General features: G+C 48.2%; 1 protein-coding gene across 7 annotated transcripts in view; it reads right to left on the reverse strand.

The window, feature by feature from the left end:
- Positions 1–25,501, reverse strand: part of CCDC180 (coiled-coil domain containing 180) — a 56,375-nt gene that overhangs the window by 17,201 nt on the left and 13,673 nt on the right. For all 7 annotated transcript variants that reach the window (XR_011254315.1, XR_011254313.1, XR_011254314.1 and 4 more), the window contains exons 11-26: positions 22,083–22,162; positions 19,758–19,846; positions 17,895–18,017; positions 16,323–16,496; positions 15,394–15,509; positions 14,190–14,316; positions 12,511–12,550; positions 11,928–12,382; positions 10,476–10,702; positions 7,635–7,810; positions 6,078–6,258; positions 5,029–5,175; positions 4,253–4,397; positions 3,809–3,925; positions 2,519–2,617; positions 1,200–1,319 (exon numbers count right to left, since the gene is read on the reverse strand). Coding sequence is in view for 1 of the 7 variants with exons in the window: in XM_069576121.1 (XP_069432222.1) it covers positions 1,200–1,319; positions 2,519–2,617; positions 3,809–3,925; positions 4,253–4,397; positions 5,029–5,175; positions 6,078–6,258; positions 7,635–7,810; positions 10,476–10,702; positions 11,928–12,382; positions 12,511–12,550; positions 14,190–14,316; positions 15,394–15,509; positions 16,323–16,496; positions 17,895–18,017; positions 19,758–19,846; positions 22,083–22,162 (2,416 nt within the window). In the remaining 6 variants the exon portion in view is untranslated. The remainder of the gene's footprint in view (positions 1–1,199; positions 1,320–2,518; positions 2,618–3,808; positions 3,926–4,252; positions 4,398–5,028; positions 5,176–6,077; positions 6,259–7,634; positions 7,811–10,475; positions 10,703–11,927; positions 12,383–12,510; positions 12,551–14,189; positions 14,317–15,393; positions 15,510–16,322; positions 16,497–17,894; positions 18,018–19,757; positions 19,847–22,082; positions 22,163–25,501) is intronic.

The following is a 25,501-nucleotide window of genomic DNA, read 5'->3' on the forward strand; positions in this document are numbered from 1 at the left end:
GAACTAGGCTACTCACAAATGTGCCCATGTGGTGTTTTTGAGCAAAGGACAAGTAAACAAATGAGTGCATGGATAATTGAGTGGCCACCTCCACCTTGAGTTGGACCTTAGAGAAACAGTGAGTGAGGGACCCACCATGAGCACTTGGTTGAGCTATGCCCTGTTTCATTCTGTGTCTTGGCTGCGCTGTAAGCCCTGGAGGGAAGGAGTCCAGCAGGACTCCTGAGTTTCATCTCGTGGGGCTCAGTACTGTTGGTGTGATGAAAGCTTAGTGCTGGCAGCACAGCAGGAAGATCCTCCCCACAGAAGGAAGGGCTGGTTCAAAGCATGGCAGTGAGAGGCGGGGCCTGAGGGTGGGCAGAGCACAGCTTGAGGGGCATCCACTTGTGCTGCCATTGGCTCTGTGACAGGTCCTCCTGGAAGCTGGCTGAGATCTCTGGTGAAAGCTTGGTGAGAGAGGGTGAGTGTGGGGTGAGGGTGACAGGCTCTGCTCTCTTGGGGCACACAGTCTAGGGGAGACAGCTCCTAAAAGGGGGACCTCACTGAATGGTCTATGGGTTCATGCAGAAGTAGAACATGCCTTGGGGGTCAGGAGATGCTGGCCCAAACTAGTGGTTGAGTGAGGGCCTGGGGAAAAGTGAGCTCTTAGGGGGACCAGAGAAATGAAGGGGTCAAGGAAGGCCTGGTGAGGATCTGGATCTTATCCTGAGGACAGGAAAGGGACATGGGCAGACTGGCCTTCTCCAAGAGGCCCGGCTGCAGCTCAGGGAATGGGTCACAGGGGGAAGTGAGAGGATCAAGACAGCCACATGCACAAAAGATGGGGGGCTTGGACAGGTAGTGGGAGTGGGATGGGGAGAAGCTGGCGGCTGCTAATGGGAGCGGGTGCGAAGGAAGAGGCTGAGGGGTGAGACTTCCCTGCGAGCTGAGAGCCCTGATGAGGTGGGGAGGTGCTGCCAGGAGGTGATGGATCTCCGAAGGGACCAGTGCATGGAAGAGGCCCATATGGGATGTGAACCCAGATCTGATTCCACAGTCTGTGGCCTTTCTAAGGCATCCCCGCAGGCCTGATGTCCAGCAGGGGCCTGGGAGGTCTTCTCTCCCTGGGATCTGCTGAACCTTGTGGGACACCAGGGAGCCCAGCCCAGCCCCCACAGCTCGGATACTTTTCCCCGTGGCTGCCCCATCCCATTCCTCACGGGAAAGACCAGGTGAGTCATGGATATTGTGTCCAGCTTGCAGTTGAGATACTCAATCCTTTGGCTCAGTTTTTCTTTCCAAGTTCGAATAAGGCCAAGGAGGTCTTCTGTGCTCACTACCTAGTGAGAACATGGAGGAAAAAAGCCACAGGAAGCAGGCTGCAGGTGGGCAGGCTGACTTCATGTGGACTGAGGGAACTGGCTGGCTGGTGAGGACACCTCTTGGATCCAGGGAGGGCCCCCTCTTGCAGGGAGGGCCCCCTCTTGCAGGGAGGGCCCTGGAGGAATGAGGAGCCCTGGGCCAGCTCTCTTGGGTGACTCTACTGGGTCCTTCCTTGATGGGGCATCAGGAGTTCTATTCCTGGTTCTATGGGTTTGTTCTGAGCTAATGTTTTAAACTTACTTGACTTCCTTGGTGGCTCAGAGGATAGGTAAAGAATCTGCCTGCAGTGCAGGAGACCTGGGTTTCGTCCCTGGGTCAGGAAGATCCCCTGGAGAAGGGCAGGGCAACCCACTCCAGTTTTCTTGCCTGGAGTATTCCATGGACAGAGGAGCCATGGCCTCAGAGGCCATGAGGTCGCAAAAGAGTCGGACACAACTGAGCAACTAAACAACAACAAACAATGATAAAACTTCAACTCGGCTACTGAAACGAAAGAGAAAAGATCTTCTGGCCAGGACACCAGGTTTACAAGTGCCTGGCTGGGCTGGGGAGAAAAGTACTCAGGGTGGCCAGGACACGCTGGCCACAGGGGTGTCACAGGGGACAGAGATAGGAGCTAGAGGCAGGAGAACAAGCAAGTCAATGATGTAAACATGCAGAGACCCTCTTTACCGATCAGGGCCTGGTAGGCACTTCGAACTTCACTTCTCTCAGACTTCATTCCAATTTGGACTTTTCACCATTTATACATAGAAAATGGAAGTAATCAGTTTATGCACACTGGTCAAAACAAAGGGAAAATCAAACGAAAGATGGTTGTTCAGAGGGAAGAGTCCTGCTTCTGTTATTCATCCAGGGCTGCTTTCTAATTATAAGGAGGGAGGCCTCGTGACATCAGAGTGGGAGGGAGGCCAGACTCAAGCCCCCATGCTTGCTGGCCTCAACATGCTTGCCAGGGAGTTGCTGGGGGCCAGGGGCAATGGCTGGTTTCTCTTCTCTTCCTTAATTCCATTGAATAAAATAGAGGTGAAGTAGGAAGGCTCAGAGGCCCTGCTGGTGGTAGAGAATTCTAGACCACAGATGTGAGTTTATTTCCAGTTAACAATTCTAGCATGCATCTTTACTTTCCACAGCTTAGCGTCTACTGAACACTTACTTGTTTACTCCCTTTTGAGCTTCGGCACATTTGTACCTTGCTTTGAAGTTGTTCTAGAGAAGAATTTAATCCCTCTGTCTGCAAATTGGATTTTGCCACCTAGAAAAACCAGCAGTTCATAGATTAACTTCCAGAATACTTACTTTGATCAAGAAAAAGTTTAGCACATCATTATCTGAGAGATGGATTAAATATGAGAAAAATGAAATCGGAGGGAAAATGCAAAGCTGTATTAGAAACTAGACCAATGCAAATTTGAAAGATTTTTTTTTTCTGCCAAATAAATAAGTTTCAAAAATAAAACTGGTGATCTGCAGTACTGGTTGAGGGTGTTAGGAGGACACACTCAGGCCCTGTTGGTGAGGGGGGTATCTGTACAAGCCACCTGGAAAGCACAAAGAGCCTTAAAATACTCCTGCTCTAGCCCAGGAATTCTAGCTCTGGGAGGCACCCTATGAACATCATCAGGGCTTCCAGTAAAGTGAAAGCCACTAAGAATTCCTCCAAAAAGGAATGGTCAAATAAAAATGGCAACACATTTGGGAGAGAGAAGCCATCAAAGTGATGTTTTTGAAGAAACTTTTCAGCTTAAAAAAAGTTTTTACTGCAGCTTAAATAATTGTAATCAATAGCACCCTTATCCCCACTGGCCTGACCCTCACTCCAGCGCCATTAAGCCCAGCTCATGGGACCCTGATGTCAGCCGCATTGCACCCCCAGCATTTTCTTCTTTGAGCTCTTTCTCTCTCCTTGGCTCCAACTCCCCCAGGGTTTTTTTGATGATCTCTCCAGGACACTGCTCCACACCGTCCTGCCCGGCTGGCTCCTCCTCCTCCATCAAGCCTTGGGAAGCACTACTTCCCCAGTCCAGATGAAATCCTCTCCTCTATGTCCCCACGCACCTTATGCGGCCCTCTTGTCTTCTGTAGCCCAAATAGCCTGGCATTTCCTGAATTTCCGGTGTCACAGACATGGGTTCACACGTTGGCCCCACAATTTAGGAACATTGTGTTCTTAATGACTCTCTGCCTCAATTTCTTTATTTCTAAAACGGGCTAAGAACAGCTCTTGTGAGGACTCATATAATTCATCAAAATAAGCCCACTAAGATGCATGCTGCATGATAACGCAGTGCATGTTAGAAGCTATTATGATTTAACCTCTGACTTCCTGGCCGGAGTGCAAGTCCCAGGGGGCAGAGGCCACGGCTGTGTCCCCAGCACCTGGGACAGTGCCTGGGGTGCAGGTGTGTGATAAGCATCCAGCAGATGGAGAATGCATCTGTCCTACCTCGCACTTGATGTTTACTTGCAGATTCGTCAGCAAGCGCTGGATTTTCTCTACGAAAATAAGGTCCACCGACAGGTTATGGAATTTACTTTCAAACTTGCTGATGAACTCATTAGCCTTAAAGAAAGAGAAGAAAGTAAAGGAGTGGGGCTTAATTTGGAATTTTGGGAATTTAGGAAGTAGAGGAGAAGGAAATGGCAACCCACTCCAGTGTTCTTGCCTGGAGAACCCCAGGGACGGGGGAGACTGCTGGGCTGCCGTCTTTGGGATCGCAGAGAGTCAGACACGACTGAAGTGACTTAGCATGCATTAGCATGCAGGAAGTAGAGGGGGACAAGCCCAGTTAATGGGTGGAAAGGGGGCTTAACTGGCCTATTAGGCAGTGAGCAAGGCAACTATGTAACCGGGTGTCACAGGAGTCTGGCTAGGGTATGGCCTACTCACCTGGTCCAGGTAATCACTCTCCATTTTTTCCATGTTGATCATGATTAAATTTTCTACAAACTCTATCCGGGCAGCTTCCTTCTCTAGTCGATGACACAGTGAGTCAATTTCTTCAGAAGAAAAGTTGCCTCCCTCTGAAAACAATCTGAAAATAATTTGGAAGAAATAAAAGTCATTGATCAGCCCTGAACCATTCCACCCATCCCCACTACTGTGGTAGACAAGGCTTTAGACTAAAAGTACAAGATCATGGAAAAAGTTCAAGGACACAAGCAGGGAAACAACCCAAATGTCTATCAAGGGATGAATGGATAAACACATCATACACAATGGAATATTATTGAGCTTTAAGAAGGAATGAAATTCTGACACACGGATAAGCACCGAAGACATTATGCTAAGTGAAAAAGTCAAGCACACAAAAGAACAAATGTGCTGTGATTTCACTTCTATGAGGCCCCTGGAGTAGTCAAATTCATAGAGACCGAAAATACTAATAGCATAGTGGTTCCCAGCGGCTGAAGAAAGGCTAAATGGGCAGTCAGTGTTTAGAGCTTCAGTTGTGAGGGTGAAAATGTTCTGGAGATGAATGGTGGTGATGGTTGTACAATAACGTGAACATACTTAATGCCACTGAACTACACACACAATGGTTAAAATGGACAGATTTATGCTATGGATATTTTGTCATAATCGAAAAATGAAGAGGCAAACAAGACCACCTCTCAACAGAGAGAGCCCAGAGGCCCACAGGGGGCCTGGATGCTGGCTCCCACCTGCAGTGCTTGATGAACTCAATGTTGGTGTAGCGCAGCTTGCCCAGGCTCTCTTCCAGGTACTGGCGGAAGCTGCGCAGCGACACCTGGATGACGTCGACGTAGCTGAGCAGCTCCCGCTGCAGAGTGCTGCTGAGAGTCACCAGCCTGGGGGACACAGGAGGGCAGGGTGGTGACCTGGGCATGGGAGGGCAGCCTGGGAGAGGACTTGAGCACCGTGCCCAGCTGTGCGGTCACCAGAACCATGCCTGTCTTCACTGGGTAGACAAAGAGGCCTTAGAAGGAAGTTCAGAATGCCAGTGTGTGCAGACACAGTGTGGGACTCTCAGTGAGCTGGGTCGGAGGGCACCTCTCTTCAGTCTGGCTCCTGCCACCAAATTGCTAAGAGAATCCTCAGGTCCTCCCCTTACCGCCACCCTCTCTTAACTCCCAGAAATGTGGCTCCTGTGCCCTGGGACTTCCGGAAAGAGCAGCCTGCGGGTTTCCTCTTTACATCCCAGTCTACCCTAACCAGCTGCCTCTTAGGTACCTGACCACGGTACAGACACCTCTGAAGTTTCCTCACCTGTGACCAGATGGAGGCCTTCCGGGGCCTCACCCAAACCCCTGAATGGCCTTCCAGGAAACCCTGGTTCTACCCTGAGCATATCCCCACCTGGAGCTGTGCCAGTGCTCCTCTCTGGTGGGAGACTTCTGCCTCCTCCTCACCTCCCTCCATTCCATGCCCTAGGGCCTCCTGCAGGAAGCTTGTCCTGATTTCCCTGGGTCTTTCCCACCATGGACCTGTCAGGGCACATCATTTGCATCCCTACACTCTTGACATTTGCACCCTTTTCTCTCTCTGGCTGCTCCCCCAACCCCAGAACCAAGCCCCTGGCCCAATGCGTCACTGTAGCTGGACTCCTACTCTCATGACGAGATGAAAATCCTTCTGGAAACCTGACTCTTCTGCTGTCCACAGCGAATGGGAGGACTGCTTCTCTGAGCACAGGCATCTGGCCAGGGTTCCAGGGCTGCCAGGCCATGACTGAGTCCCCCAGTACCCTTACTTCTGGCTCTTGGTGGCGTTCAAGAAGATGTGCTCCATGTCAGAAATCTTGCGGCGGAAGTGTTTGCTCTTCAAGTTTTGCTCTTCTTGGAACTGGCAGAACATCATCCTCTCCTTCCTCAGTGTCTCCATCACCCCTGCACAGTGGCTGTCCAGCCGTTCTTGATGGAGCAAGAGCTCAGCTGAAAGAGGACACGGGGCGGGGGGGCTGAGGTCCTCTGGGACCCTGGGTTAGCTCAGGACAGTGTTCTCCTGGATAGTGACCTGCCTCTCCCAGGCTAGCTACAGAGAAAGGACTTTTTAGGCCAAGGTCCAGTCCCCACTGCCCTCCCCAGGGCTCAGCCTGGGAGTGGACTCAGATCTCAGGGGAACCAATCTGAGACAGTCCCAGTGTCCTTAATTGGAGAGGAGCCTCTGGTTGGCTGTGAGTGCTGGAAATACCCTGCCTGTAGCAGAAGGGAACAAGGCCTGGGAGCTAGGAGAGCATCTCCCACCCTGGGAGCAGGTGGGATGGATGTTGGGGAGGGCAGGGATTTTGGTGAGAGGGTCTGGGAGCAAAAGACCAACACAAAGTTTGGCAGTTGGCATCTGATTCTTTATATCAGTGGTTACTCATTTCCAATAAGCCTGAATCATGGCGGACTTTAAGAGCTCCTTTATAGGCCTTAAGAGCTAGCAGAGAGCCTTGGGTTACCTCATCTGCCTAGAGTGGAGGATGTGCTGTGGGCTCAGCTCTGCCAAAAACAAATGGCGGGATTCTGGGGCTTCACTTCTCTGGCCTCCATTTTCACATTGCGCATTGGGCCAGGAGCCAGGGAAGAGAAAGGAAACCAGACTTCAGGGAGCATCTTTGTTTATATTTATATTTAATGCACACATTTCCCAGATGAGGACAACGAGGTCCCAAAAAGTCAAGCAGGTCTCCTAAGGTGACAGGAAGCTCTCAGGATCTATGATGAAGTTTAAAGTATGACTCAAGTGAAAACCTGATGGGCACCACTGAAGCTTTCAAATAAAAGTGCCCTCCTCCCAAATAATGGAGGCTTCTGCCTTAGAAATGGCATGTCTTTTTAGGTATTAAAAATTATGAGCTGAAAATAACGGCTACCACTTTTGGAGACTCTGGCTTATACCAGTTCATGATTCCGCACTGTACCACTTCAAGGGGAGTTAATTACCACCACCAAAATGCCCTCAGGAGGTTAGGAATGGATCAGAGAGGTCACATAACCTTCTCAGAGTCATACAGCTAGAGAGGTTGAGCCTATTAGCTCCAATTCCTGACCTACAGGCCTGCCTCTAGGGCATCCATCATGAAAGTGTGAATGGCAGGTGCGAGAATGTATCTGGGACCCATAAAGCTAAAATAAGACAATACTGTTCATTTCAGCATCTAACACCCCCTTTAAAAAATCTTAGATGAGGATTCTGGATACAACCTTCTCTGCCAGCCTGGGTGGTGCGAACCCTCACACACATCTTCCAGTGTGTGATGACAACATGCTAAGCAGTGTATGTTGCAAACTGGGGCTGCCTAATGAATGCAGAGCCACAGTACCTGCCCTGACGTTGTGGATGTCCTTCTCAATGTGCTGGGCTCTTGGCTGGTGCAGGTGCAGACACAGCTCCAGTTCTGAATCCAGCTCATCAATCTTGCTGGCCATGATGACCTGAGCATTGACGGAACACTGGTCAAACCATTTCTCCAAGTGCTCAAAAAAGCCAGTTCGAAGCCTGAGGGAGAGACCAGTGAGGGTCAGCAACTGTGACCAGGGAGAGATCTCTCCAGGTTGATATATAAAGTGCTTCCCTCTTCCACTCCTTATTTCTTATTTAACTTCCCACTACATTGTATTTCTTTTTCTGGGTGGACCATCATTCATTTAGCCAGATCCCCTGGCTGGTGGTTTCCATTCATTCGTTCTTATCAAGAAGACTGAAACGTGTAACCTCATACATATGTCAAGGGTAGAATAATTTCTATAGGATAAATTCCCTGAAAGGGAATTGTTGAATCAAAACCTGAAATACATTTGTGGATCTGGTAGATATGGCCAAACTGCTTCTGTTGCAAGACAATGAATAAAAGTTCCTATTTCTCCATTTCTCACTATGGACGGTGACTGCAGCAATGACAATAAAAGATGCCTGCTCCTTGGAAGAAAATCTATGACAAACTCAGACAGTGTATTAAAAAGCAGAGATATCACTGGGCTGACAAAGGTCCGTATAGTCAAAGATTTTTCCAGTAGTCATGTACAGGTGTGAGTTGGACCATAAACAAGGCTGAGTGCTAAAGAATTGATGCTTTCAAATTATGGTGCTGGAAAAGACTCTTAAAGAGTCCCTTGGACAGCAAGGAGACCAAACCAGTCAATATTAAAGGAAATCAACCCTGAATACTCATTGGAAGGACTGATGCTGAAGCTGAAGCTCCAATACTTTGGCCTCCCTGGTGCAAATAGCGACTCATCAAAAAGATCTGATGCTGGGAAAGACTAAAGGTAAAAGAAGGGGGAGGAAGAGGCTGAGATGGTTAGATAGCATCATTGACTCACTGGATATGAATTTGAGTAAATTCTGGGAGATAGTGGAGGACAGAGGAGCCTGGCATGCGGCAGTCCACGGGTTTGTAAAGTCAGACACGATATAGTGACTGAACAACAATTTCTCCATAGCTTCAGACTGTATTGTCAAACTCTTGAATCTGACAATTTTGTCATATTATGACTGAGATTGAGCATATTTTTTATGAGTTCAAGACTATTAAATGTCTTTTCCTGTCTACCATCCACTAATATCTTTTGCCCGTCATTCTAGTATGTAGTTGTACTTTTTCTTATTAATTTCTGGGAGCACTTTATTTATTGGGAACACAAGGTCCTTTGACTGAGATGTGAACTGCAAATATTTTTGCCAGTTGATCATTTAGATCAACTGTTAGAAATACAGCATGAATTTCTTGGCTATGTATTAAGATGTTGGTTCTCTCCAAATGTATCTATAGATTCAATACAATAACAATTAAAAGCTCAGCAAATGTTTTCTTACAGAAACTAATGAGTTGATTTCAAATTTATATAGAAATACAAAGGGCCAAGGATAGTCAAGACAATTCTGGAGAAATCAAGTCTGGAAGACTTACACAACCAGATAATAAGACTTAGTATAAAGCTATGGTAATCAGTCAGGGTCCCTGCATCAGGAAGATCCTCTGGAGTAGGAAATGGCAACCTATTCCCAGGCAAATATTCTTGCCTGGAAAATTCCAGGGACAGGGAAGCCTGGTGGGCTACAGTCCATGGGGCAGCAGAGAGTTGGACATGACTGAATACATGGCACACACACCATCAGTCAGGGGAGGCCTAGCAGAGCAGTGGAGAGAGGAGAGCCTTCTCAAATCGCCTGGCCTTAGCTGGCTATTCATACAGAATGGAAATGAGTTTGATTCCTCCCACGCACATAAGCAAAAATAAATTCCAGTTGAATTTTACAAATAACTATGAAAGTTTATTACATTAGATAACACAGGAGAGTATCTTCACGACCTTGGGGCAAGCAAAGATTTCTTAGAGAAGGCAGAAATCACACTAACCCTAGTGGAAAAATTGATGACTAAGACCTTACTAAAAAGATATATTTTCACCAAAAGATACCTTTACAAGAGTAAAAAAAAGACAAGCACAGAGAGGGTAGGAACATTCACCACATATTTAACTAACAAAAAAACTCCAGTCTAACACAGACAACTAACTCACATAAATTAGTAAGAAAAAAGGTAATCTACCACAAAATAAATTGGCAAAGAATTTGATGAGGCATTTCACAGAAAGATGATTAAATGGCCAATAAGTATATAACAAGGTACACAACATTGTTACTCATCAGGAAAATGCTAATTAAAACCACAATGAAGCACACACCAGAATGGCTAAAATAAAAAGCACTGACAATACCAACTGAGGATATGGAGCAACTAGAATTCTCAAATATTGCTGCAAACTGTTAAACCACTTTTGAAAACTCTTTGGTAGTATCTTTTGGTCATATCTCCTCAAGATGGACACACATATAAGTCAATTTCCCAATAACCCACTCTTAGTTACATATCTAACAGAAATATATACACATGTTCACCAGGAGAACCTGGATATAAAATAATACACTCTGTGTGATTCCATTTAAATAAAATTCACAAACAAGCAAAACTAATTCAGAAGTTAGAATGCTTGCTGCCCCCTGCAAAAAGGTACATCAGTACTGTCTTTCTAGATTTCATATATATGTGTTAGCATATGGTATTTGCTTTCTTTTCCATCTGAAACTAGTCCAACCTTTCATTATTATACTTCACCTTGTTAATAAAACTTGAATGAGAATGAAAGGGATTTTCACTCACTGTTTCTTAATCTCTAAAACTAGTCTGGATGGAATGATCACTTCTTCTAAGACCCTGGCACTGGAAATGTCCTTGAAGAGAATGGCAGGAAGGTTGGCATGGGGTGTCTTGCTGTTTTCTTCTTGTTTCAGGGGTAGGAAAACAAAGTAAGTGTTCCCACTGGAGGTTGTGAAGAACTCCATCTCGTCCTGGGAGATCTCCCCTAGACTCTCCTCCTGGGCTTTGACCTAAGCAGAAAACAAGACTTTACACTTGCCGTCATTGAACAGACTTGATAATAGGTCCTCTGACATCAGAGGTTGTAAACCTGTGGGATGAAACTTGTCTATGGTTATATTTTGCCCATATAATGCTTTTAAAATAGGGAATTGCCTCCTAAAAATCTGGATTTTTGATTTCTCTTAAAAATCAAAAAATCTGGCAATTATGAGCCTACATTCCCATATGGTATCATTGGCTGGAACTGAATAATGGCTGCATGGTCGCCATAGACTGAACGTTGGCGTCTCTCCAAAATCCACATCCCCATTGTGCTGGTATTTGGAGGTGGACTTTGGGAGGTTATTAGGGCAAGTAGGCAGAGCCCTCCCTCATGAATGGGGGTAGTGCCCTTAAAAACGAAATCTCAGAGAGCTTGTCCCTTCCACCATGTAAGGACACAGAAAAAAAAAAGAGCTGTTTATTGCCAAGAAGTAGGCCCTCATCAGACACTGAAGCTGCCAGTGCCTGGATCTTGAATTCCCAGCCTCTATAACTGTGAGAAATACATCGCTGGTGCTTATAAGCCACCCAGTCTATGGTATTCCATCACAGCAGCCTGAACAGACTAAGACAGTAGTCTTCACCACTTCACTATTTTATACTTGGTGTCCAGCCCTCTTTGCTATTACCTGCCTGTGGTCCCTGTTCAGAGGTCTCATATGCCAATTCTTCCACAGCACTATAGGAAAAGATTCTTTGCAATTTCATGATTATTGAATTCAACTTACTGTTCTGTGAGTCTGAATGTGTTTTGAGGATGAGATTTATTCATATGAGAGTCATTTCCCTGCACTCTAAGGAGAGCTGTCTGCCAACTTGGATATGGATCTTTGTTCTTACACAATCAGAGAATGGGAAGAGAGAAGGGATGGGGCAGCTAAGTTGGTCTCTACAATAAAGAGGAGCTGGGAGAAGAGAGAGGACCTGGGAGGGATGAGGAAGAGTCAAGGGGGGGATACAGAGTAGCTTGCAAGATGGGATGTGAGGACAGGAAGGTGAAGTTTAAAAACTATTGCCGGGACATGAGAATGGGATCTCTGTTGACAGCAATGAAAAGTGTACATATGTTTGTTATTCTTTAGACAGAGCCTAATGGAGACTGCGCCACTGGGGACCCTGGCTTGTGCTAGGGACACAGAGAGTGAACACAGCACATTTTCCAAACCCAAGAGTGAGCCTTTGCTGGCCTACCTCATCCACAGACGAGCTCCTCTGCTCCTCCTCCTCCTCCTCTTCCTCCTTTTCCTCCTCCTCCTCCTCCTCCTCTTCCTCTTCCTCCTCCTCCTCCCTCTCCTCCTCCACCTTTTCCTTCTTCTCCTCCTCTTCTTCTTCGTGAACCATCACACTGGCCTGGTTTGGGGGTGATCTCAAGGAGCTGTCTCTTTCAACCTGTATTTCTTCCAGTCCTGAAATCGATTCCTCCCTGGACTCCTCCGTCTCTTCGCTCAGTACGGACTTCTGTGGGCTCAGGGCCACCTCTCGTGTGGTGGAGGACTCGACCTCTTGATCTTCTTCTTCTATCTCTCCTGCTGGCTTGAGGGCACCCGTCCTGCTGTCGCCTTCATCACCTTTGCGCGTGTTTGCTTTGGGCTTTCGTTTTCCTCTCGGCCTTCTCATTCTCTTCTGGAATTGCTTTTCATGTGGTTCTGTTGATGATCAGCCCCAAAGCACAGGAAGAGACAGGTTGCCAGTGCAGCCTGATTGGGCCTCCCTAGCCCCCAGATACACAAGCGTGAAGTTGGGGAGACTCAGACTTGAATTGTAAAAATGTTACCTGGTTCCCTCCACTGGAAAACGACTTCTCCCTCCAAGTTCTACGAGGCAAAAACACAGACACTGAATATGCAGTGCTGCCTTCCTCATGTGCCACTTCTGAGGGCGTCTCTTTTCTTTAAGGAAAAGCGCCCTCATCCCTGCCTTCTACATCTGATGCAGGCCCTGACCACTTATTTCACAGCGGTGAGCAGGGTGTTCCTGATCAGCTTTCCTTAATCCCAAGCACATCAGCAAAGTTTTTTTTTTTTTTTTAAATCATACAATGAAAATCACAGAATAAACCCTCTTTCTGACATTTTTTGTAGTGATCTGGAGCAAAGAACAAGAAAGTATATAGGGAGAGAGGCATCCAAGGGGCAGGAATCTGCTGCACCCGTTGCTGGATGTAAACATACACAGCGATCATGATGTACGTGACCTGGGAGCCCCCTCTTCACTCTACACATTCCCTGTTTCATTGGCTGTGGGTGAAGTTGTGGAAATAGTGTGTCACTGATAGCAGTGGACTGGAACTCTAGCTCACAAGCTGGGTGACCTTGGACAAGCCCCTGAAACCCTATGGACCCAGGTCCTTCCTGTGTTACTGTCAACACAGCGGCATCTCCATTTTAACCCAGGTAACCAGACTGATCTCAAAGCTCCACCTCTGGACAGCTTGAGTTTCACTTCAACCCAGGTGCTACACAATGCATTTACGAGCAACTGGGACAGGGATCTCTGCTGAGAGGAGGCTTCTCTGAGGAGTCGGGAACCCCACATCTGTTGGGAACCGGAGCCCGGTTCAGCGTCCACCACAAGTACCTTCCGCCCTGGCCGTGCAAAACTCTGGGTGCATGTGTGCGAAAAGAGCCACCTCTGGGAGTCAGAGCAGGGCACTCCAGGTGTTCCTGCATTTACCAGGAAGCACTCGGTGTGTCTGAATTATGTTCAGGACACTGTGTTGAGGGCAATCAAAGCTGGATGAAAGACAGGAGGCCACACCTGCCTCACAGGAAACACCTTCCAGCAGGGTGCGCTTCACTCCTGCATCTGACAACAACCAACATACAAGCACATTCAGAGAGGAGAGGTGGCGGGGTAAAGAAGGGGACAGAAGGCCAGATTGGGTGGGTGGGGTCTTGTCACTGGTGGTGGCTGGAGGTCTGTGGGGGTTTGGGGTGTGTAGAGGCAGAGGAATCCCAGCAGAGGAGCAGGGTGAGGGCAGGGCAGGGGGCAGTGGCACATAAAGGAAGGGTGAGGAGTTCGCTGAAGCAGGGACAGTCGGGCGGGAGTCAGATGTGGGGCCTCCACGGTCATCCAGGGACTGTGGGCTGGGTTTGGTTGGGGCTGCAGACTGGGTGCAGGCTTTCTGAGCAGGAGAATGGGTAGGTCAGAGCTGTACTTCAGGATGGTTATGAGGCATGGTGAGTTGGATGACTAGTACTCGGAGTCCTATAAAATCAGCCTTTTAATTATAATTCTGTTCAAGACTTGAGGCCTGGATTCTGAGCCTTTGACCTCTCTGAGTCTAAGAAAAAGATAGTCTCTTCCAGAGATGCTTTTAGTTTCTCACTCCTTGATATCCTGGCATAGACTCTAACTTCGCCTGTGTTATTGAGGCAAATATGAACTAGAAGTCATCCTCTCCTCTTCGCTTCTCGGAGAGCAGCTGGGATTTTTTTATATCCCTTTCCATACCTGTTCAAAGATTTCACGAACACAGAAGTGTCGGCTGAGGTGGGAGCTGTAGGAGTTGAGTTCCTTCAGTATGATCACTGGGTACTCCATCACTTCCTTTGTCAGGAGGCCATGAAAAGCCTCATACCTAGAAGGAAGGGAGATGAAAGTACTGTCAATGGGAGGGGCAGCTGGGTGTGAGGGACCCCAGCCAAAAGCCATGCCTCGGACCTCATGGAGGTAGGCTAGTACCTGGCCTTGAGTTCTGTGCAGAGCTGCTGTGGAGGTTTCCTTTTATACTAACAGTCCTTGGTTTGTTTTGCTATTTTTCTGATCATACAAAGAGTACATACTCTTTGTAGAACTCTTTGTACATACTCTTTGTTTCCATTTAGAAAACACCTACAGGGAGAGTTCTTTGAGTATGGTAACATAGGCTCCCACTTTCTGTCTACTGTCCTAACCCTGTCCTAGAACTTTACCCACCTCATCCCGTCAAACACTCCAAAACCAAGGCCCCAGATTTCATCCGTCCCTGAGGTAAGAAGACCAAGGTTCAGGGGATTATTTATTTGCCTTAAAATGTACTTCTGAATCTAAGTACTGCAATCAATTGGCAGTGCAATCCCATTTCTGTGAATAGCCCTTATAATATTAGTTGTACAAGGGCACAAAGATGCAAGATAGTTCACAGCGAACTGTCTTTAATATGGAGAAACTGGCACCAATCTTAAAAAGCTTATCAATTAGAGAATGGTTAAATCATTATGAAGCATCCATATTAACGAATGGATGGTCATTTAAAAATGAAACAAAGTTATAGAATGATTCTTATTTTAAAGATACTTTACATGTATATATATACCAATATTTATAAATGTCTATGTCCACAAAATGGATGAGTTGGGCAGAAATGAGGGGAATTTCCTATATGTTTGTACTGGTTAATTTTTTTTTTCTTTAACAAAGCATGTTATGTTTTAAAATTTAAGCAGGGAGGACCCATGCTCTTGACTTTTAAACTACATGACCCAGAAACATCCCTCCACAAATTTTTCTGATCAAAATTCTCCTTAAAAACTTTTGTGTTGACCGAGGGCAGAGCTGCAAACACCACAATGTTCTCTAAAGCTGGAGGCAACCTTAGGCTAGGCTCCTAGGCAGCCAGCCTCTGACCTTAAATAAGAATTCTAGGCCATCCTCTTCTAGAGTCTGGTCTGCCTACCTGCATTTCATATTCTTCAGAAAATCCTTGGCCTTTTCCAGGTATGACTTCAGGTTACTCTCATAGCTTTGCTGCCTCAGTTGGTCCAAGAGCTTGTCAAGATGAGCCTCCTGGGCCTGGCAGCCACACCAGGGATAGAAGCAGATATGAGTCACCGGAGCGCCAAGAAAGGATGTGACATGCAGAGACCCTGCCCCTGGAGATGAGGTCCAGGTGCCCCAGGCAGGCTTTTCTACATAAGAAGCACCATTCTTACTCTCACTGCTCTGGGCCTATGGGCTCTTCTCCCTGCCTGGAATGCTCTTCTCTATTTTAAATCCCTGATGACCCTACTTAGATGGGACTCCTCAGGGACATGTCCCTTATCCTCACCCTTCCTGGGCTGGCCCCCTTACACCTTCCAGAGACACTTACTCCTCACTCTCCTTCTCAGTGCTGTGCTTGATGTCAGATGCTGAGGGCGTCCCTTCCACCCCTAGACTATGTGAAGGCAGGTGGGTGGGGGCCGGCTCATGTCCTGGGGGTCAGGATGACTGCCAGAGGGAGATGTTCCATGCCCCCCAGTCTGTCTCTCAGGCCAGCCCCATCACAGACATGTCTGGATCTGGGACTCACTGCACAGTCCAGACTTAATTCCAGCAGAACTTTACTGCCACCCAGCCCCCACGACCAAGGTGAGCCTCACTTTCTCATCTGCTCAAGTTTTATAGCTTGAGATTTTACATTTGAGTCTAAGATACACTGGGGATTTATTTTTACACAAAAATAAAATATGGCGTGAAATATGTATTGAATTTCTTTCTCTTTTCTTTTGCATCTGAATGCTAGCTGAATTCATGGGCCCCCAGGCAGAGCCATGGGCAGCTGACAATCTGGGTGTGGCCCTTCGCTCCTGTCCTGCTGGGGTTACCTGGATGCCGGGGCCACACCTGGTTCTCTCGCCTGTGCTTCTGCCGCTGCTGCTCCATCCTTTTCTCGAGCTCCATCTCCTGCATCAACAGCACACTCTGATGTGTCTCCCATAGGTTCACGGCCTCCTGGAAGTAGCTGAAGAGGTCTGAGGTCTGCTGCTCTGTCTGCTTCGCCACGGTCTCGAAGGATTTCTGTGGTGGCAGAACCCAGAGGAGAGGCCTTTAAGTGTCAACCAGCCCCCGGGGAAAGGAGAAGGGCCCTTCGAGCGGGGCTCCCTCACCAGCCCGTGGAGGCCCAGATCTCCAGGGACTGGTGTCTGGACACCATCCCTCAAGGTTATCTTCACATCCGGCCTTCCTTTCTCTGGGACAGCATTTCTGGTCTGTCCATGGCCACACCCTCAGACTGGCTGACATGCAGTCCCGTCTCTAGACCTGTATCCCTGTTCACTGAAGAGGGAGTTCGGGGCCTGGAAGGAGAAAGGCACCACTCTGGCATCAAGTGGGCCATGCCCATCTTGACCTGGGCATCTGTCCTTCCTTGGAGCTCCCTGACACAGCACTTGAGCCAAACACCAGAGCCCACTGGTCAAGTCTCACCTCTCCCTCTTTCATATGTGTCTCTTATACTCTCAAAGGGTCTGGGGTTGGCAAACTATGGCCCATGAGCTACATGTAGCCCTCTGCCTTTTTTGTTTAACCTTGGGAGCTAAGCACAGATTTTACATTTTTAAATGGCTGGGGAAAAAAACAAAAACAACCTAAAGGAGATAATCAATCATGTAATAATTAGGTGAAATTCAAACTTCAGTGTCCAGAAATAAAGTTTTATTGAAAAATAGCCATACCCATTCATTTCTGTGTTGCCTAGGGCTGCTTCTTTTTTTTTTTTTTTTTTAGTTTTTTATTTTTTAAATTTTAAAATCTTTAATTCTTACATGCATTCCCAAACATGAACCCCCCTCCCACCTCCCTCCCCATAACATCTTTCTGGGTAATCCCCATGCACCAGCCCCAAGCATGCTGCATCCTGTGTCAGACATAGACTGGCGATTCAATTCACATGATAGTATACATGTTAGAATACCATTCTCCCAAATCATCCCACCCTCTCCCTCTCCCTCTGAGTCCAAAAGTCCGTTATACACATCTGTGCCTAGGGCTGCTTCTATGTGATAAGAGTAGAGTGAGAATTTGTGTCAGAAACCTGACACCCCACAGGGCTTAAAATATTTGCCACTTGGCCCTTTACAGGAAACATTTGCTGAATCCTGCTCTAGACTCTAGGCAGCTGTGACTCGGGCTAATTGCTCCTTGTGATCTCTAGCACCCAGACTTGGCAAGGGCCTGGGGAGGCACTCTGCCTGAGAGTGTTTGACTGGAGTCTGGGGGTGGCTGGGGAGCCAGGAGTGAGCCTGGAGTGCCTGGCGGTGCAGAGGAATTGCTCCAGAAGGGCTGGCCATGACAAGGCAGAGGCACTCACCAGTGACAAGAAGGTTGTAAGCCCCTGGACTCCCACTCCTCTCACAGCCCAGCATCCCGGGCGACCCCCACCCTGCTCCCCAGCAGCACAGATCCCCAGTTACGCACGTCCAAGACCTCCAGCTCCTCCTCCACCTTGCTCTGGAGACATCCCACCATTTGGAAGAAGGACGGGCTCACCAGGCTCTCTGCCTCCTCCTCAGTGAAGGCCTTCCAGTCCAGCAGCTGCTTCTGGAGGAGGATGAGGCAGAGCCCGGCTTAGGCTGATGGGGGCTTCACCTCAGGACTGGTCCTGCCCCGAGACCAACCTCCCACCCATCTCCAAGAACCTTGGCAAAAACCCCCACAGTGGCCCAGTCAGGCCAGCTTCATCTGCCCTCTGTGTCCAGGTGCTGAGTGCCGCCCCTGGTCACTGACTCCGCCAAAGGTGTTCTCACTATCCCCTTTGGGCAGATAAGGAAACTAAAGCTTGGGGAGAAGTGAAGGGACTTGCTGGAGGGCACACACCTGGCACGTGGTGGGCCTGGGATCTAAACTCTCCTATTTCTGACCCTACAGGCATAAACTGCCATCCTACACATCCTCAGCATTGCTGTAAGCCAGACAGTGCTCTCATTTCCTGTCTGGAGTTATGCCAACTGGAAAGCCAGTTCTCTATATTAATAAAGACTTGATTTATGCACAAAACCTAGACTAAATCAACCTCCCCCAATTATTATAAAACATGAAATGTGTCTCCAGTTGTACACGTCCAATGCTGCTGCCCAGGAACATCAGGCACCCTCTGTCAGGCTCAAAGTGCTCCTAGAGTACGTGGTGACCTTAGCACTCACACCCTGCATGTGCCCAGCAGAGGGCTGTGAGCAGGGGCACAAGGAACTGACACTAGGGCCACAGGGCCGTGGAGCCCCAGGGGCAGGGGTAGTGAGGAGGTGAGTGCTGGGGGCATGGTCTTGGGGAGGCTCTCTAGAGCACAAGGCTTCCCTCCAGGCTTTACTCCTAAGGTCTGATGTCCCTAAAGGGCTGACTAGGAGGCATGTGATGGCCCCTAAGGCCCCAGAGCAAGCAGGCAGAGTCCTGTGGGCTGGGACAGCCCCTGGATCTTTTGCAAACTGGTCTTCTCATCTTCAGATGGGGCCAGGGACACCCACTCTGTAGGACCTTGCAGGATCTGATGAGAGTGGTGCAAGAGAGTGGCACAGCCCCCAGGGACCACAGCACCACATGGTGCAGTGCACTGGAAAGCCCTCTGCTCCCCTGAACTCTGTTCAGAGTCCTGATGGCAGAGCCAAAGCTTGACAGACACACGTGTGAGGGGTGGGGCAGCAGGAGTGTCTTGGGGCCTACAGGCAGGACCGTCTTGGGACCTACAGGCAGGACCGTCATGGCCTGGGGCCTCCTACAGCCACAGCCGGCATGTTGGACCACCTTCAAAACGATTAGGTGTGGGGGATTTTCATCTAAACAGTCTTACAAAGGAGGCAGGGAAGGGGCCTTTTGACATAATATGTCCTCATACCTCAGGAAACCAGGCCTTGTCATTGAAGGGGGTTGTGGGAGGTCTCACTGTCTCACACTCAAACAGAGGCGGGTGGCTGAAGAACAGAGGCTGACGGGTAGAGAGTAAAGTTGGGTGTGATAGCAGTGGCAACGCTGTTTATACAAGGGAACTGGCGGAATAATTCCCATGACATAACCTCCGCTGAATAAATAAAGTCAAGTGATACAGAGGGTCAAGTGAAGGGTGAGGTGATCAGAGTGCTAAATTTTGTCTGTAGGGTCAAGGAAGGCTCCCTGGAGGTGGTCAGGTTGGGGGCCACAGAGGGGTAAGTGGGAACAGCTGGGGAGGGGGGAGTCCAGGCTGAGGGAGCAGCTTCAGAATGTCCAGACAGCAAAGCGGAGGGAAAGCGGGGGCTGCAGGGTGGAGAGGGGCAGGGCCGGGAGGGCCAGGAGGACCGGAGGGACACCCACCCTGCACTTCTGCACTTGGGCTAGGCACTCCTGCCAGATCCTCTCGTACTGCAGGCGAATCCGCGTCATGCAGTCCATGTGGTAGATGTCTCCATGGGCAGGGAAAAAAAACACATCAGCAGCTCTTCCAGAAGAGGCAAGGTCGGGAGGAGGGGTTGCCCATCTCTCAGGAAGCGGCTTCTCCCCAGCAAAGCGCCGCCAGAGCGGGGATCATTTACATCAGGGGGTTCTGTCTCCCTCACCTCAAAAGTCCTCAATACCCCAAGATAAGGACCTCAAACGAGGAACCACATTTTTCTGTTCTGATCCTGACCCCTGACTCAGTTTCAAAGCTGATGAAACTCTTTCGGGGTAGTTGTACTGAGTGACGAAACAGTAACCAGGTACAAATTAAGAGCATTTACAGATCGCGTCTGAGGTGAATCCCTTAAGAAGTGATTGGACCAGCAGAACATTCAGAATGTGACCGATTGATCTTTCTCCTCTTCTTCCTCCCTACTGTTTCTGGTTTATAGTCACCTCAGTGTGACTCTTGGTTTCCAAGGTAAGGAACTGAGGTTTAGTGTTCCTGTCACTTCCAGAAACTGAAAGATGACCCAGAGATGGTGTGGTGGCTGTTCCTTGACAAGGGCTGGGGAGGAGGGAGCTTAGGGGGCAGTGAGGATGCTGGGGAGGGTGGATGTGCAGTGGAACTGGTGACGAGAGGCTGTAAAGCTGGTTTCTGCCATCTCCAGGGCCACCGCCTAGGCCCGCACGTCCCCACCCCTCCTAGGAAGTCACTGTGATGAAGGCCCCCTCTCCAGGGTTTCTGTGATTCTGTTCCTGTTCCCCTCTGATCTGCCCCCAGTCAACCTTATCACTCCCAGCTCAGAACCTTCCGCTGGGTTCCCACTGCCTTCAGGATGAAGTTCAGCCTCCCACACGTGGCCATGTGGCCAGCACAGCCTGGCCCTTTGGCCTCTTCTCTTTTTCCCCAAAGGTCCCAGCTCTGTCTGGCCTCTCAGCCTCCCCACATACTAGTCTTCTGGCTTGGAAAGCTACCCTGACCCCTGGACGTGTCTAACTCATACTCGCCTTGCAGGTTTCAACTGGATGGTCACTTCCACAGCAAGGTCTCACATAACCCTCAACCAGGCTACGTCCCAAATCCAAATTAAAGTAGCTGGTCACCTGTTCACTCCCTGCTGTAATATCCTGCGTGGTCTGGACTGGAGGCACCCTAGAGAGATCCACTCTGCTGGTTACCAGGACCCAGCAACTTGCTTACTCCTAGGCGGTGCCCAGTGAATGGCAGCCATTGCTATTATTTAGGGTCTCAGGGCCCTTACCTTTGGTGTTATAATACAATTATAATATCTTTAGAATTATAAGCCTGAGAGTCTTGGGAGCAGTGGTGGGTACTACTAACCAAAGCAGTCAGGTCAAGTCCAGCTGTGACATTTCCTTAGCTGTGTGACCCTGAGCAGGATGCTTCACCTCTCTGTGCCTCTGAATCTTTCTCCATCATAGGGGGCAATGACACCATTGACTTCACTGGGTTATCTCAAAGGAGATGAAAGTATTATATATATTCTACAGTAAGACTTGGAAAACTCTGCTAGATAGTAAATATTTCCAGCTTTGAGAGCCATACAGTCTCTGGCACAAACACTCATTTCTGCTGTTACAGAGCAGAAGCAGCGAGAGACAGCATGTAAACAAATAGAGCAGAGCTGTGTCCCAGTGAAACTTATTTACTGATGATGGGTTGGAGTCTGAGGACCCTAGTTATAGAGAATTTCTAAATATTACCATTTATTCTTGAGCACCTAATAAGCCAGGCACTGAACTACGACTGGACCACAGGACTGTATGTGCTTCTTATGTTAACCTCACAAGGTAGGTATCTTTATTACTCCTGAGATCCCTACTTTATGGAAGAGGAATGTGAGACTGAGAGAGGCCATGACTTCCCCAAAGTCACACAGCAGGGGCAGCGCACCTCACACACGCAGGATCTGGCCTTGGAGTCACCCCTCTAGCTCATGCTGTGGTCAGGGGTCAGAGGATGGGGCTGCCATGGCTGTGGGCTGGGCAGGGATGTGAGAGGTGGTGGGAGGAGGGGGACTCTTCCAGGTAAGGTCTTGGGATCCGATATGAATCCCCAGAGCTTACTCCTCCCTCCACTCCCCCACCCATCTTCCCCAGGAGTGACTTGCCACCTATTTCTGAGTTTGTAATAGACCCTGACATAAACAATTGGCTGACAGACTGAAATGGCTCCAAAGCTACTGCTTGAACAGAGCTCTGGAGAGACCCGAGTGGGATCCCACAAACCTCACTCACCGAGGTGCTTGTTCAACGAGTTGAGAGAAGAATGCCATTCCGTCAGCTGAGCTTTGCTGTAATTGGGGGGCAGGAGGTCACTGGGGAAGGAAGGGGTGACATGTAAGCCATGCTTGAGTAAAACACTCAGTGAGCAAGACTGGTAGCATCTTCAAGGAACAATGGTCCAGGGGAATGTCTACACAGATGCTGAAGAAACATGTGACTTGTTGGGGATTTTCTGGTGCCAAACACATGTCATGAAAAGGTCTGTTAATACCAGTGAGCCTGTTACTTAGAAAATAAAACTGAATTTCCCTAATGGGGAAAAAAATGGTTTATTTCACACAACCCAGGAATCCACTTCAAGGAACCCAATCAGAGACAATATAAAATATATACAAAGTTTATACATTAAGACAGTTGCTTAACAGCTCTGTTTATAAACACTCAAAAAATAAAAAACAACATTCATATCCAACAAAAGGGAATTTCTTAAATAAAATACATGAATTCTTTACTGTAGTCACTAAAAAGAATGTGGCGGATTGAAAAATTGTCAATATTGTTAGGTCCTCCCACCGGTAGGTCGAGTTTATTTCCCCATCCCAGGTTCTGGGCTTGGCCATGCGATTTGCTTTGGCCAATGAGACACCAGTAAATATGTCTCAGCATATTTACCAGTCTCAGCAGAGACTTGAGACTTCTGCTTGCCCTCTCTTGTTGCAGGGAGCTCTTTCCCCAGCACCAGCACCACCACCACGCCTACAAGCCTGGATTAGCCTCCTGGAGGGCGAGAGAGCAAGTGGAGAGAGGCCCCAGCTGTCCCACCCAAGGCTCCAGACACAGGAGCAAGGCCATCCTGGACCATCTAGCCCCAGCCGAGGGAAACTGCCCAGCTGGCTCACAGAATCATGAGAAGCAAAAACTGACTGTTGCTTTAAGTCACTAAGTTTCAGGTGGTGGTCAGTGGTGTGAAAAAAAGGAATATGACATATTATTTATTGTCCACATTAGGATATTTTGACAGTGAAAGGAGGAGGCTAAGAACAATTATGCCAAGACAAGACATGTAGCCCATGATGGTCTTGGGCAGCCTACTTAGAGTGGGATAGTAAAGAGCAAAAAACGAAGATCATGGCATCTAGTCCCATCACTCCATGGCAAATAGATGGGGAAACAATGGAAACAGTGACAGACTTTATTTTCCTGGGCTCCAAAATCACTGCAGATGGTAACTGCAGCCATGAAATTAAAAGACACTTGCTCCTTGGAAGAAAAGCAATGACAAACCTAGGCGGTGTATTAAAAATCAGAGACATTACTTTGCCAACAAAGGTTCATCTAGTCAAAGCTATGGTTTTTCTAGTAGTCATGTATGGATGTGAGAACTGGACCATAAAGAAAGCTGAGCACCGAAGAACTGATGCTTTTGAACTGTGGTGTTGGAAGACTCTTGAGAGTCCCTTGGACTGCAAGGAGATTAAACCAGTCCATCCTAAAGGAATCAGTCCTGAATATTCACTGGAAGGAGTGATGATGAAGTTGAAGCTCCAATACTTTCGCCACCTGATGTAAAGAGCTGACTCATTGGAAAAGACCCTGATGCTTGGAAAGATTGAAGGCAGGAGGAGAAGGGGACAACAGAGGATAAGATGGTTGGATGGCATCACCAACTCAATGGACATGAGTTTGGGTGAACTCCAGGAGGTGGTGATGGACAGGGAAGCCTGGAGTGCTGCAGTCCATGGGGCTGCAAAGAGTCAGACATGACTGAGTGACTGAACTGAATTGAAAGAGCAAAAGGGAAAATACGAGAGTGTGCAGAGAATGGTCTCAAGTCTAAACATTGTACTAAATGCAATGTGGTGTCCTAGACTGGGTCTTGGAACAGAAAAAGGATATTAATGGAAAAATTGGTGAAATTCAAAACAGTGTGTTGTATAGGTAATGAAAATGCATCTAAGTTAATTTTAGTGTTAACAAGCATCCAGAGGCAGGGTAAGATGACAACACTAGGGAAACTGGATTAGGAATATAGAGGAATTCTGTGTGTTATCTTTGTAACTTTTCTATAAATCTAACATTACTCCAAAATGAAATTTTCATTTTAAAAAATTATATGCACATGTATTTATTGGGTCCAAGAAAATCCATGGAAATTCTCCTGGGAGAGACCCTGGGAATCTTAATAATTAACTCCCAACCCTTCTGCCATCACTACCCACAAGCCTACAGAGGGCCTGGCATGAGCCAGAACAAAGGTTCTTGCCGGGTGTCTGGGACTCTGGGGTTTCCAGAGGAAGGCCTGTAGCCATGGGTTGGGATGGGATGTGGGGCCTGCTTGAGGTCCCACGTGAGGCAGTTAGTTCCCTGGACAGCTCCTCAGGCTTGATTAGAAGGCTCCCTAGCTACTGATAGGCCAAGAAGAAATAAGTGGGGTCTACACGGTGTGCTTTGTGGGAGCTGTCCAGACCTGCTTGCACAAACACCACAAACCCAAACCTTCGCTTGACACTCACTGGATTTCTGAGATCAAGGTTTTGCAACTTAACCTTTAAGTTGTATGTGTTTGCAATGCTTCCAGACACTGGAATTATGTCCTAACTTCACCTTTTTATATATCCCCACTGCTGAGTCCTATGTCCTATAAGTGTGCTCTTGCTTCTGATATCTTAGAACTGCCCACGACTTCCTCCAAGCCAGGTCATATCACACACCCAGCTCCACACGCTGCCTGAAGACACTGCCACTATACAGTATGTCCCAGCTGTGCCAGAAGCATCAAAGGAGGCGTTTTTCTCCATGTGCTTGGCCCCAGCTTTCCACTCCACTTGGGCAGCAGCCAGCTCCACATTCACAGCCTGTATGAAGGATGTGCTGGGGCAGAAAAGACATCAGCCTAGAACTCTTTCTGTATTTGGTTTGCAAAGTCTAAGTGCTTAGGGGAGTCGAGAGCATTGGTGAGGAGCAGGCATTTGAGGGACTTGGCAGAGAGCCCTGGGGAGGAAGAGGATGCTGTGGACCAGCACTCTCTCTTCACCCAATAGAAAGGGGCTTGGGAAGGGGTGGACAGAGCAGGGTGGCGGGTGCCTGGCAGTGCCAGCAGGTGGGTCCTGCTTCCTGGTGGCACTGCTGGAGCAACTACAACACCCAGGCCTTTGGAAGAAATGGCTGCCTGGATGGGAGAACTCAGGGGCTCAGAGAAGTGTCCTCAAGATTCCTGTGTCCAGCTGTGTGGAGGCAGCAGCAGTTGCCCAGTAGCATGTGTGATGCTTTTGAAGTGTGGTGTTGAAGAAGACTTTTGAGAGTCCCTTGAACTGCAAGGAGATCAAACCAGTCAGTCCTAAAGGAAATCAACCCTGAAAATTCATTGGAAGGACTGATGCTGAAGTTGAAGCTCCAACACTTTGGCCACCTGATGTGAAGAGCCAGTTCAT

Source organism: Ovis canadensis, chromosome 2, assembly GCF_042477335.2.
Source record: "Ovis canadensis isolate MfBH-ARS-UI-01 breed Bighorn chromosome 2, ARS-UI_OviCan_v2, whole genome shotgun sequence".
Classification (NCBI taxonomy): domain Eukaryota; kingdom Metazoa; phylum Chordata; class Mammalia; order Artiodactyla; family Bovidae; genus Ovis; species Ovis canadensis.